This window comes from Phycomyces blakesleeanus (genome assembly GCF_001638985.1).
Source record: "Phycomyces blakesleeanus NRRL 1555(-) unplaced genomic scaffold PHYBLscaffold_30, whole genome shotgun sequence".
Classification (NCBI taxonomy): domain Eukaryota; kingdom Fungi; phylum Mucoromycota; class Mucoromycetes; order Mucorales; family Phycomycetaceae; genus Phycomyces; species Phycomyces blakesleeanus.
Window position 1 is genome coordinate 487,368 of NW_017265187.1, and position 12,723 is coordinate 500,090.

The window sequence follows — 12,723 nt, forward strand, 5'->3', positions numbered from 1 at the left end:
AGAGAGACAGAGAGGAGGGGAGAAGACAGGACAAGGAGAGAAGACTGTAAGCAAGCTTATTTATCCTATGACCATGGCAGTGGCAGTGTCAATGGCACTGGCTTGGGGGCCAGATGGAAGGTTTCGGTCTTCCAGATACTGCTCAAGGCAGACTGGAGGGAGGCGAAGAGAGCTACTTTCCACTGTACAAAAGTGCCTCATGACACTTTTGCCCAGTGGGGCAGGGAGGCAAAGACAGAGAGCGAGAAGACGTTGGTGGTGTAGCTTGTATGCAAGCTGTTGGCGTTCCTGCACAGGTTTGTGGGCATGTGCCGGATCAGCAATGATCCGATGGTCCAAGGGATCAAAATCTGTCTTCACAGACACGCCAATGTCTGCGAAGAGCTGGGTGATCTTGTCCTTGAAGTCGTTGTGCACAAGGAGGGAGAGAGTGCCGCGTTCTGGGAATGCAATGTCCAAGACACGGGACTGTTGGATCTTGAATGTTCTCAAGAGCTTTCGTACTTGGGAGTACTTGAGGTGGTGGCGGCAGAGCAGGTATACAAATGCATATGCAGATGGTCCACTTTCGGGTTGCAGGGCGCGGGTAGTTTGGGCAGTGGTGAGCTTGGGCTGGTTGGGTTTCTTCCCCATCGCCTTCTTGGCAGCAGCCAAAAACGTGGTGGGTGAGGGTGTAGGGATGGTGACAGGACCATGTGCAGAGGCTTCCGCTGAGGAATTCTCAACAGGAGCAATCTCTGTGGGCAGGAGAGTGGTGGTGGTGAAGGTTGAAGCCCCAGGTACTTGTATCTGAAGCTGGAGTTGGTTGTGTAGGAACTCTACATGCTCATTTGCGACGCGGAGCTCCTTGGTAAGAGCACTGTTCTATTCTTGAAGTGCAATTGAGTGTGCTGCAATTGCATCTCTCTTGCTAAGCAGAACTTTCTGCTGTTCTTCGTGTATGGCTGTGCGTGCAAGCACCTCGTCCAAAATGGCTTTTAGCCGAGTGTTCTCAGGGTCGCAAAACATTTGGTCAGCCAACGATTTTGCCAGCCTAGACTGTTGAGGAGGAACTGTTTTGAAGACGTTCGTGTTGGTGGATCCCTTTGGACTCATGGCAACTTGGTAAAACAGAGGTTACTTAGGTCAGCAAAGTTGGCAGGACAGGGATGGGAGTGGATGCGTGGTTGATTGGTTGTTTTTGAGTAATGGGGTTTTTTAAGCAAAAATTAGCTTATACGAAAGAGTTATTATCCATAAGGGTGGACAATAGGAATTTTTCTTGAAAAAATTCCATTTTTTTAATTCCTTCTAATCCAATAACATTGCAGAAAAAAAAGTCAAAAAAAAAATGAAAAAGTGGTAAAAAAGTGGTTATCTTTAGCGAATTTTTGAAAAAAAAATTATGAGATGCAACGCCTTGAACTTCATCATCTCTTTTTGGTAAAAGAATTCTTTTTTTTATAAAAAAAACCCACAAAAAAGTGGATCCTTTTAAAAAATTCCAAATATCTGAGTTTTATTTTTTTAACAAATACATTTACTCAAAGAAGAAGCGAATTTTCTAAAAAATTCCTATTGTCCACCCTTATTGTAGACATAATGAGCATTAGTTGTTTGGAAAATCTTGGTAAATAAAATCATAGATGATAAGAGGATAATTCTGGTATTGTTGGCCAAGGCCGAAGGCTGAAGGCCTATACCTATTATTCGAAGAGACAGAGACTCGGCTATGTTACCATCAATTCTTTATTGAGACGAAAATTTTAAATAAAAGCTTGCTATTGCTATAATACTATTCTTTATCATCTATTCGCGAGTGGTATATATTATAATAAGGAAGGGAAGGGAAGGGAGGGGACAGCCAGAGTCTCTGTCTCTTCGAATAATAGGTATAGGCCTTTGGCCTTTGGCCTCGGCTAACAATACCATTATTCATCATTCGCCAGACACTCTGGCTGTGTGTCCAGATAACTGCTAGAAGAAGTCAAAGTTATGGTAGAGAAATTGCTAACAGTCTATCATGACAAGTGGTAAAATGTGTCAAAAATGGCGGAGGAAGCCCATGAGCCGTGTACAAGAATATCTTCAACCAAAGCACCAGAAGCCAAAGCAAGAGTAGGTCCCAGAGCCCGGGCCTTGGGGAGGAGGGCACCAGAAGGACTAGGGATCTTCTCTATGAGAAATTGAATATGCTTGGATATCCGTTCTGATTCAATAGGTCTATTGTAATTATGGACGTCACGTACTAATTGTTGCAAAGTCACCTGAGAGAGGACAGAGTGAGGCCAAATGCAGACTGAGAAGGCGATGTTGGACTTGTAGGCTAGATAGGTGGCAACGGGACAAAGTAAGGGGTCCTCATGAGGTTGAATGGCGACAACCCTTTTGATGCATCTACCTGAACGTTTTTCTTTGGAGGCAACAATGACCAAGCAAAGGATGCCATTGTCTCTTGATGTATGGTGGTCATCGACTCGTTCCAAATCAGTTGGACACATAAACTCACAAATGGCAAGAAGCCAGCACAACTTATGTGTGAGATCTATCGCATTCATTGTGTCATTAGGACCAAGGTTATGAATGAACTGAATGACCAGGGCAATATCATATGTTGGATAGTGGAAAGACAGTAGGTTTTGTTCGTTGAGTACAGAAAAGAATTCAATGTAGGTAGAGTCTTTGATAATAAAATCTTTATCCGAGTACAAATCAAGAATGACGGAGTGGTAGGCTTGACAAGTGGATGCTTTCCATTTCAAATGGGTAGCATCATAGGCCAGATAGTTGACTATATGAACGGGATTAGAAATGAAAGGGCTGACGTTGTGGTGGTGTGCCCAGTCGATGTAAGTGTGTTGAATACAGTTATAGGATCGTCGGAAGTGGTTGCAATCGCAGTTGAGAATGATGGTGTTGGCATTGTCATCGAATCCTTGGTCTTCTAACCTGCGTAATTTATGTCCCACACAATCATGTTCCAGTGTGGGTTCTTCAGAATAACATGGTTGGTGCAGCCTGGTGCGGGAAGGACCAGGTGACAAGGGATAGAGATTGGTGGGCGGGACGACAGCTGGAGGAGGAGAGGATACCAGAGGGTGCTCGACCAGTTGTGCATTATCAACGTAGCAGGAACCTTCTCTCGTTGTAGTTTCTGCAGTATGTGGAGAAGTATGTTCCATGGTGGACAAAGATATAGCCGAGGCCAGGTCGTCTAAGGTACAGAAAATGCGTCCATCACAAATGCTTGCAGATCCCATTTCCATGTCATGTACATTGGAAGCTGGGTGTTCAAACTCAATGCGAATCAGTCAATGTGGTGGGAACCCCACAGTGAGTCCAAGTGCTGAAAGAATGTTGGACAAATACTCCACTCCAGCTGTGAGAGGGAGGGTTGGCAGGGTTCAAGGGCAAGGGAATGTATGCCAGGCGGACATGGGTGCCAGTGACAAGACATTGCTTCCACATGTCCGTGGCCAGATTCATGAGTTTGGCAGACTGGGTTCCTCAAAAATGATGGACATAGGCAATCGTGGTCATGTTGTCACAGTAGATGCGAAGGGCTTTCCCTTGAAGGGGTGGAAGCTTGGTGGCAAAGGCAATGATCAGCAATTTGAGGTAGTTGATGTGCTCGGTTTATTAGTCTGTGGTCCATGTGCCAGACAGGACAGTATTGTCATACACAATGCCCCAACCGGTCTCCAAGGCATCAGTGTACACTTCGACTTGAGGTACTTCTGAGAGGAACAAGTGTCCATTCCATGCCTTCAGCTGGTCGATCCACCACAAAAGTTCCTGCCAAGCCATGGAAGAGAGGTGTATTGGACTGGTCCATTGCAATCCGCGGTACAAGGCTTGATTGCGTATGGATATCAGTTGCCAGGTTTGCAGACATGTGGGAAGGACTGCCAAAGTGGTTGCATGGGCCTTGCTGATAAACGAGGAAAGCTGACTCAAGGTGATTGTTGGGTTGTGGAGAAGGCGAGATGCTTCTCTTGGGATATCTCTCAACTTGGAGCGAGGGATGATTAGTGTCATATTCTTGCTGTTGATCACAAATCCTAGGTGCTCTAAGGAGATTGAGGGAGTTAGATGAGATTTGGTCGCTTTGATCAAGAAACCTAGTGACTGTAATTTGTTCACTACTCACTGTGTGTGCTGCAGGGACAGTGTTGGGGATCAGACAATCACAATCAAGTCGTTGAGGTAAGCCAACAGACGAATCTCCTGTCGCCGTGCCCAATGAAGTACTGGGCAAACCATCTTCATAAATACCAATAGGGCAAGGGCAGGCCAAATGGCAAAACGCAGAACTGGTAAATGTGACCTTTCCAGGAGAACTGAAGATACTTGCAAGAGGACTTGGCGATCAGAATGTGCAGAAAAGCATCTTGCAGGTCGACACTGGTGAGGTAGTCGCCAAGCTGGATCAACTGGCAGACGTGCTTGATGGATTCCATCTTGAAAGATTGTTTCGGGATGTACTGATTGAGTGGTTGTAGGTTGAGAACAGACCGGAGGTCGCCTGTCTTCTTTGGAATTGTGAAGATGCACAAATGAAACCCTGGTTTGTGTACTTCCTTGATGGCTTTCTTGCACAGAAGGGACATGATCTCCTGTTCAAGCACATTGCTGTCCATCCGGTTGTGGTTTGTCAATGGTCCGGACAAGGAGATGGGTGACAGACAAGTGAAAGAGATGTCGTACCCTTGTTTGACAGTGCATCAAACCCAGTGTTCGTTTGTGAGTTTGGTCCATGCGTTGCAAAATAGTTGAAGGCGCCCACCTACTGTGGTATATTGGTTGTCTGAGACTTGGACAGCTGTGGGCAACTGTGAAAAAACTTCTTCGAGTTGTGGGGACAGGAAGATTGCTGGTAAGATGGGACTGGGATAGCAGAAGTTGGGTCAGATTGAGTGGGTTTGTTGGTCTAGTTTGATTGGCCAGTGCGTTTTCCCTTTCTCATTTGGGAAGGTCATGTGGCGTCATGCAAAGCATGCTGGAGCTTAGTTTGTTCCACAATTCGTTGAGAGTCGAGAAGTGGTTTGGGCTCTAAGGCAGAGTTGGTGACAATTAGTGTGATAGGTAGATTGACATCTAGGCAGATATTATCACTACGCATCTGGGTGACAACAGAGGCAAGATCTGATAGTAATTCATGCATAGTGTTGACAAAACCCAACGCCTGTGTAACCTGGATAGATCCTTCCACAAGTACATCATGTACGAATAGGTCAATGGAATGGGTGAGACCAGATAGGCAGAACTGAATTTCAGCGAGTTGAGCATCAGTACGTTTAGTGTGAGTTCTCATGCCACTGTAGTTGAGAACAGGGGCTTGGTACTGACAAAGTACATTTTGTGGGCAGTTAAGGAGGAATCAGCAGCGAGAGGCTTTGTCCAAGGGTTGCCTGAAGAAGTCGCATTCTATCTTGGGTATGACTTTAATAAGTTTGGGGAAGGGAGTGAGATCAGATGCAATAGGTCGTTTGACAATATGGTTGGTAGGTAGCATTATGTCGTCTATATCAGCAGGAGAACCATCAAGGGTCACAGGAGAAGCAGCAGAACATGCTTCCAAAGCTTCCATGTGGGCGAGGAGAGCTTGTAAAGTGTTGTGGATATCATTTGTCACAACTTGGATCTTTGATAAAGTCAAGTGGTTGAATATCAGGAGCAAAAGAAAAGATGATACAAAATAGTATTATAGCAATAATAAGCTTTTATTTAAAATTTTTGGCTAAATAAAGAATTGATGGTAACACAGCCAGAGTCTCTGGTGAATGAAGAATAATTATACAATACTGGCTATTTACTATAAAATTTTAGCAATTATATTATTGTAAATAATAGTATTTTTAGAGAAAGTGTATGATCATTAACTAGGATACTATTGTCTGATAATGAAAGTTATATTGCATGAGAGCACATTTGTTTTGCCATTAATGAGATAATTGAGAGAAGTACAGCCTTGTTCATTCATATAAATAAGACTAGAAGAATATAGTCTCTAATCTTTACTTTCTTAATCTTACTCTTACAAACACTCTTACAAATACTCTCACAAACATGAGTTCATAAACAAGATATGTTTATATATATATAATACATGTAATACATTTAGGTTAATAAAGAAAAATACAGGTGCTACTACTCACAAATCGCAGATATAATGGAGTAAGGATGATGTAAATAGTGGGTCTTCATCTGAAGAACTTCTTATAATTTGGCTCTTGGATGAATCAAACTATGCATAGTGGAAGGGTGGGAAATCTCAAGAACGAACAAAAGAAACCTTCTGCTCAGAAATTAAAGCATTCTTTAAAGAGAATAGAATAAGAGCTCAAAATAATAATGACATTTGCGTAAAAATTCAGAATTCTCAAAACATATACAAATTTCTTTATAACACAGAAGAGATAATTAAAAAGATCATATTTGTTAATGACATATCAGAAGCAATTATTGAAGCAATAATACAAGATATATACATATATTCTAAATATAAATGAATAATAAATAATAAGTATTAATCAATATATATAATATTCTGAGACAAACAAGATCAAAAAGCGATTAAAGTATTACCACAACTTGTATGAGATCATGTACTCAAGGCCATCAACAATCTCTTCTGCTGAGATGAGCTCAGAAGACAACACAGACATAGAAGCAGTTCTGCTCCTACAGGGTCCTCCTGGTGTTGGTGTGCCAAGAGATGTACAGTGGTCCCTCAATAATTTCAAGACCTAGGGAAGGCCAGGTGCCTTGAAATTAGTGAAGAGTGAAATTAACGAGTTTGGAATATATATTTTCTACTATACCACCAGAGATTTTTGTTATCATTTTGGGTGAAAATTGGCACCTAAGCAATATGATTGGCTTAGAGGCCAAAATATTGTAATTTGTTTTCGTACTCAATTTTTTTCATCCAAATAAAGGATAAAATTAAGTTCAGTACTACTTGTGGGCTTTTAAAGTAAGAAAAAAAACTGTTAGGGAAGTCAGAAAGTGTTTAAGTGAGACAAAGGATTTATTAAGGAAAGTTGGGGGTTGGTTTGAGTAACCAAAAAATGACTTCACAGAAATTACGCAAAAAAATTGATGTTGAGAAGAAGAAAACAGAATGTTCAAATAATAATTATAATAATAATAAAGAAGTAGCATCATTTTATTCATCAAAAAGAATATTATTGAAAATGAACCAGTAGGAACCAAACTTGCTCAAATTTACAATGTAAAATGGGCTGCAGAAAATGTGTAAATCTAACTTACAAACAAGATTCATGTTAGCAACATCAGAATGCTCACCTGTCATTACAGCCTTGGCATAGTTATTGTTTCTGTCATTATCCGTACGAGGAACAATGCTAAGAAACTTAACAACAGAGCCTGAGACAAGTCCTATACGAGGGCGAGAGATTGGATCATCTTTAAAAACAAACGCGCCAAAACTGTTGTTTTGGATGGCGTCATCTTCAATATCTCCAGTGTTGTTGTTGTCCTTTAGCTCTCTCGAGCCGCCAAAGAAGGTGTAATAGAACAAAGATTCATTGTTGTCCTTAATGAACCTCTCTATTCCAGTTCCAGACTTCTCTTGGTTGCCAAAGCTATTAATCCACGACCCGCCATCAATTACATGTTGCAATGCTACCTGCTTTGCAAACTTTAGGCAAACATCCCTGGAAGTGTTTTGGCAATTCGTATGAAACAGATGTTTGCGAATGTGCTTATTGAACTGTTCGCCCTTTTCTGTTTCATAATTGAGGGCTGGGCCAAAAACGAATTATATCTTCCTTGAGATGTGTCAAGTAATGAACTTTCGGCTTGGTGCAATATGCCTTGTGGAGCTCATTCTTGGTTTCTTTATTGTAGTCAAACAATGCTCTGATCAAGCGCTTCACTGCATTATCTACTCTGATAATATAGTTATCAAAGTCTGATGTCACCTGACAAACGAATACCAGAGAACACAATCGGCCAAGTTCAACAAAGCATGGTATTACAAGGTCTAGCTCATGATTTCCAGAGAATTCTGTAATCAGAATTACAGGAAGTATTTGAAGCAGAACCTTGAAATCTCTACTGACGAATGAACCACTATGTCTCAAGTTTTGGGTGAACTTTCTTGATAGACCAGTTGATCACGTGTAATCTGTCAAGAATTCTGAAAGTCTTGCTATTGTGGCTGTGTCATTCTTAAGCACGACCTTAACCAAGTCAATCACCATATACTTTGCAACACCAAGAAGTATTGTGTGGAGGATTTCGACTGGTGTATTCTTTTCTGGATCAAACGACTGCAATTCTAATAAGCAGCCAGTCAAACAATCTCTAAAGCTTATCTTGTTTGCAGGCGTGTTCATTCCAATTTTCGGAGCATTTGGGATCTCAGTGTCTCTGCCAGGTGACGAGTTCGCAAGAACATAGTGCTCTTGAGTTCGTCTCTCATGGCACTCACAGAAGTAGGACAAGTCCTTCACAAAGTCTTTTGCATGTCTAAGTTCGATGTAGCATCTTCTGCAAGGAAATGTGGTGGGCGGCCCAAGCAATCCGCAAAGTTCCAAATGACATGGCATGTCAGTCTCAATCCAAAGGATGGGAGCAACAACCAGAACATACTCATTGTCTTCAGCAGAGAACATTTTTACACCTTTCTCAAGTTTCTTAAAGTCATCAACGATTGCTGGCAGAAGAGACATACCATTTGCACCATCTTTCTTAGGGATTGTAGAAAGAAACTGGATGTTTGCTATCGAATTTCGATCCTTAAAAGGCAAGGCAGCGCATCTCATTAACCAGCTTTCAAACGGATTGTACTGCTTTGAACGATTGCCAGAAGTGTCATCTGTAAAAAGGATGATTGAAACAATCCTAACTTTGTAAAATACTGCATCGCAATCTACATTACCTGGCAAAACAGAAAGAGGCATAGGCTTCTTCATTGGATGAACTCCAAAAAGAAGAAAGTCATGAGCAGGACTCAATCTGGTAAGGCTACTTGAGATACTATAGTAGTGATCTCTTTCAACAGGAGTGGTGTCAACGTGAGAGATCTGCTCTACTCTAAGATTGGTAACAGCAACCTCAACTCCATAGCATATAATCGAAATCGCTCTGATCAGATACCCTCTTGCAAAAATGTTTTTATTTGCCATGTGGAATGATTCAACCAAAAAGCAGATGCTGCAATCGTTTGTCTTCAAGTAAATGATGTTTCCAAACCAGATATCTATACCATTTACAGTGTGCATAGGCTGCTGAAAGAGATGGTGTGTTCTCCACTTTTCACCTTGTTCCAAACAGATTAATTGGTTTGGGGTACGATCGGGCATGGACGAGATCAACTTGTATTTCTTTGGGTTTGCCATAAGAAATCTCAAGTGGTTGGATGGAAGGTTAATGTGGGTAAATGCGTTCCAGTTTGATCCAGATACTGATATTCTTTGTGAAGGAAAGACAGGCATCTTGGACTTCTTTCTTGCCTGATAATTTAAAAGAGCATCCAAACAAGGTAACTTAAATGTTCTTCCTATGAGAGTTTCTTGCTGAATCTTAATGATCAAGTTCATCGCAAGCAGTATCTTCTTCAACATTTGCTGGGAGATCATGTCATTATCCCCATTGATAAAAGCAAAAAGGGTCATAGTTTGAAGATCGCAAAAAGGATAACAGCTTGTAGAGTCATTTACAGTGCCAATTGTCTCAAAGACTTCTTCCGGGATCTCAGAGTCATCATCAGTCATTGATACCTCATCAGCAGCAGCAGCAGAAGAAAACATGTCAGAGAACGCGTTGAAAACTGGATTACTGTTCATTTCAATATCAAAGAAATTATTGACAATATCGTTTTCCTCGTCTACAATATTGTCTTCTTCATCCCCAATACTGGAGGAGTCATCTTCGTCACTCAAGTAATCAAATGCATTAGCATCCAGAATAGTGTTCTCGACTATCAATTCGACCTGCTCGGGTTTGTTGAGTACAGTATTGGTTGCCATTTGATTACTTATATGGTGAACCTTCGAATGCCTTTTCAGTAACCAAGGCTTTTCGAACTCTTTTTTGCATTCAGAGCAGGTAAAAACACCTGAATTGATGCTAAAGTTAAGTTTGCCTTGCCTTTTAGGGGGGCGAGTCTTAACGATTTTATATGTTTCTTGTCTTGTATTCTTTTGCATAATAGTAAATTGATTGTAAAAACAAAGGGGGGAAAATGACTTTGCGAAAATAATTGAATTTATAAAATGTGGAAAGATCGATATTTAATGTCAGCGGACCAATTAGAATTTTTTTTACTTCTTTTCTTTTAAGAAAATATCGCGTGTTTTTGTCTTCTTTTTCATTTTACTTTTCCACAAAATACTTATTATTTGCATGAGCTTCCATTTGTAAGATATTCCAGTATGCTTATAGTATTTATAGAAGCAGAATTTTGCTTAAAGACCTTAAGCTCAAAGGTATTTATGCTATCAAAGTTTTTTATGTCATTGTGTTTATTAATCATACAATTCTAGTTTATAAATTAGTTTTTCATCATCTCGGTAAATCAATAAAGAGGTAATAACTACATGTTCCTCTTACAAAGCAACAGAAGACTAATTATTTACTCCTCACTTGCAGAGATTTGGCTGCCTTTTATTGCAAATGCCTTAATAGAGTCAAAGGTAAAATTCTGTTAAATATATATAACTAAGTTTAATTACTAATTATTAGTTCTTCTGCTTTAGCTTTTCTCGAAATTCAAATCTTTATGCTCTTTGTGTTTATTGGCATTTCTGGTACTGGGTCTCTTGGATTAGCTAGACATAGTAGTTTGCAGCAAACCAATCGTGTAATTTACAGGCATAAGTACAAACAGCTATACTACTAGTGTTTCTAGTGGTATGAATATACTGGTGTGCTACTGCCTGTGGATTTTATGGTCCAGTCTAGCTTTTTTTTTAACCTAATTTTTTTCGAAAATAAAAAATAAATTTTTTACAACCCAAAATTATTTGAAACAAATTAAAAATTTGAACCATTTTTGAAATTGTGCAGTACATTTTTTAATCGAAATCTATTGGCCGAGAGTAGTCCCCCCATCCCCCCACTTTTCAGTCACCCAAAAAAATGAATTTCCTGTTATGGGCAAAATTCGCCCCTGTGGTGATCCAGACACTCGGATGTTGGATTTATCACATATAAGAACATATTCATATTGGGATAGTATAGTAGCTATCATCTTGTCAGTATAAAATATATATAAACAATTAAGTAATCAGCCCAATAATTATTACAGTTAGTACTGTAGATAATATCTTAAAGATTGTTAAGATAATTATATCATACTGCTGGGTAAACTGTGTCAGATCGATATGGGGCTAATTTAGTAGGAAGTTCTAAAGCTCTAGTATAAAAGAGAAAAGAATAGCTAAGAGCTAAAGAAGTACGATTTATGACTTGATGTCATAATTGTAACACCGACACTAGTTAAGCAGTAAATACACTCTAATAACCAAATATAGTAAAGGAAGAAAGCCTTAAGAAACTAAGACGTAATGACAAGAGCAGATTGTGTTTTCTTATAAAAAGGGACACTTTTTATTTATGAATAAAGACAACTGATATACAGTCTCAAAGTATTTCTATACGTCTCTATTCTCAAATATTTTATTTTTCTATTGTTTCGTACCTGAAATACCACAGCCCCGTATACAAGAATCCTTTTAAGGAACAAGATTACACAAAAAAATCTGCTGTGGTGTAAATATGGGCGGAGTTTACAATAGGGGGTTTCATTATCTCTTAGGATTTGGATTTGGATTAGGATTCAGAAAGCAGATGTAAAACCTGTAGTCAATGAAGATGATTATAAAATGGAAATTATTGAGTCTCTCTTTTTAATTAATTGTCTTATTCTTGTATCTGATATTTTATTATACAATCTTTCAAAAAAAGTTCTCATGACTTTAAACTCTGGAGAGAATAGAAGTCCAAAGGTCTATCTTTATATTTCTTTTATTCTTTACATATGTAATAGAGGCAGCCAGAAAATAACTATAATAAAACTTAGAGAAAGACCTTTATCTGGTATAAATACGATCATTTATTTAATATGTGATAGGCCCACCTTTGTTCTCTTTGATGACTACTAATCTGTTATGTATTTTGAGGCATAGATCCACACATGTTTTTCTATCTATTTTTTACCACTCTTCTTGCAGAGCTACTTCCAACTCCCTCAGGTTTGTAGGTGGGAAAGCCCTCTTGCAAACACAGTCATCCAAAATATTCCAGATATTTTCAATTGGACTTAAATCTGGATTTCTTGATGGCCAGTCAAGAACATCCAGACTAAGCTCTTTTCTGCATTTCTTTGATATGTTTGCAGTATGGGATGGCGCATTATCTTCTTGAAACATATATGTCTTTATGTCATTGTTTGATAAGGCATGGTAGTATGGCTTAAAGACAGTTTCCATAATATCCACATAAACTTTTGCATTTATGGTGCCCTTAACAACTGCAAGTGGTCCAACTCCTTCAGTGGTAATGCAGCTTCATACCATTACAAATCCTCCATTTCCTTGTACTTTTTGTTGAACACAGTCTGTGCGAAGCCTCTCGCCAGCCTTTTTCCATGAGCAAACTTTTCAATTTACTCTGAAAAGAGAAAAATTTGATTCATCACTCCATATAACTGTCTTCCATTCTTCTTTCCAGTCCATTCTTTCTTTTGCCCATTTGCTACGAATGGCCATG

The 12,723-nt window shown here is 39.6% G+C and overlaps 4 protein-coding genes across 4 annotated transcripts; all 4 read right to left on the reverse strand.

Moving 5' to 3' along the window:
* Positions 1-60: 60 nt before the first annotated feature.
* PHYBLDRAFT_151639 (hypothetical protein) lies at positions 61-1,095 on the reverse strand (the record flags this gene model as incomplete). Its single annotated transcript, XM_018432712.1, has 2 exons — positions 61-864; positions 922-1,095. The coding sequence occupies 2 exons, from the start codon at positions 1,093-1,095 to the stop codon at positions 61-63; spliced, it is 978 nt and encodes a 325-aa protein (XP_018285429.1).
* A 459-nt stretch (positions 1,096-1,554) lies between these two features.
* Positions 1,555-3,874, reverse strand: PHYBLDRAFT_174429 (hypothetical protein; the record flags this gene model as incomplete). Its single annotated transcript, XM_018437244.1, has 3 exons — positions 1,555-1,726; positions 2,008-3,193; positions 3,715-3,874. The coding sequence occupies 3 exons, from the start codon at positions 3,872-3,874 to the stop codon at positions 1,555-1,557; spliced, it is 1,518 nt and encodes a 505-aa protein (XP_018285430.1).
* Positions 3,875-4,954: 1,080 nt separating this feature from the next.
* PHYBLDRAFT_63606 (hypothetical protein) lies at positions 4,955-6,050 on the reverse strand (the record flags this gene model as incomplete). Its single annotated transcript, XM_018441147.1, has 3 exons — positions 4,955-5,323; positions 5,423-5,623; positions 6,015-6,050. 3 exons carry the CDS (start codon positions 6,048-6,050, stop codon positions 4,955-4,957), a joined length of 606 nt encoding a protein of 201 aa, XP_018285431.1.
* A 513-nt stretch (positions 6,051-6,563) lies between these two features.
* PHYBLDRAFT_151642 (C2H2-type zinc finger transcription factor) lies at positions 6,564-10,160 on the reverse strand (the record flags this gene model as incomplete). The annotated part of the gene is made up of 4 exons (XM_018432713.1): positions 6,564-6,728; positions 7,259-7,726; positions 7,800-8,064; positions 8,128-10,160. The coding sequence occupies 4 exons, from the start codon at positions 10,158-10,160 to the stop codon at positions 6,564-6,566; spliced, it is 2,931 nt and encodes a 976-aa protein (XP_018285432.1).
* Between the last annotated feature and the right edge of the window lie 2,563 nt (positions 10,161-12,723).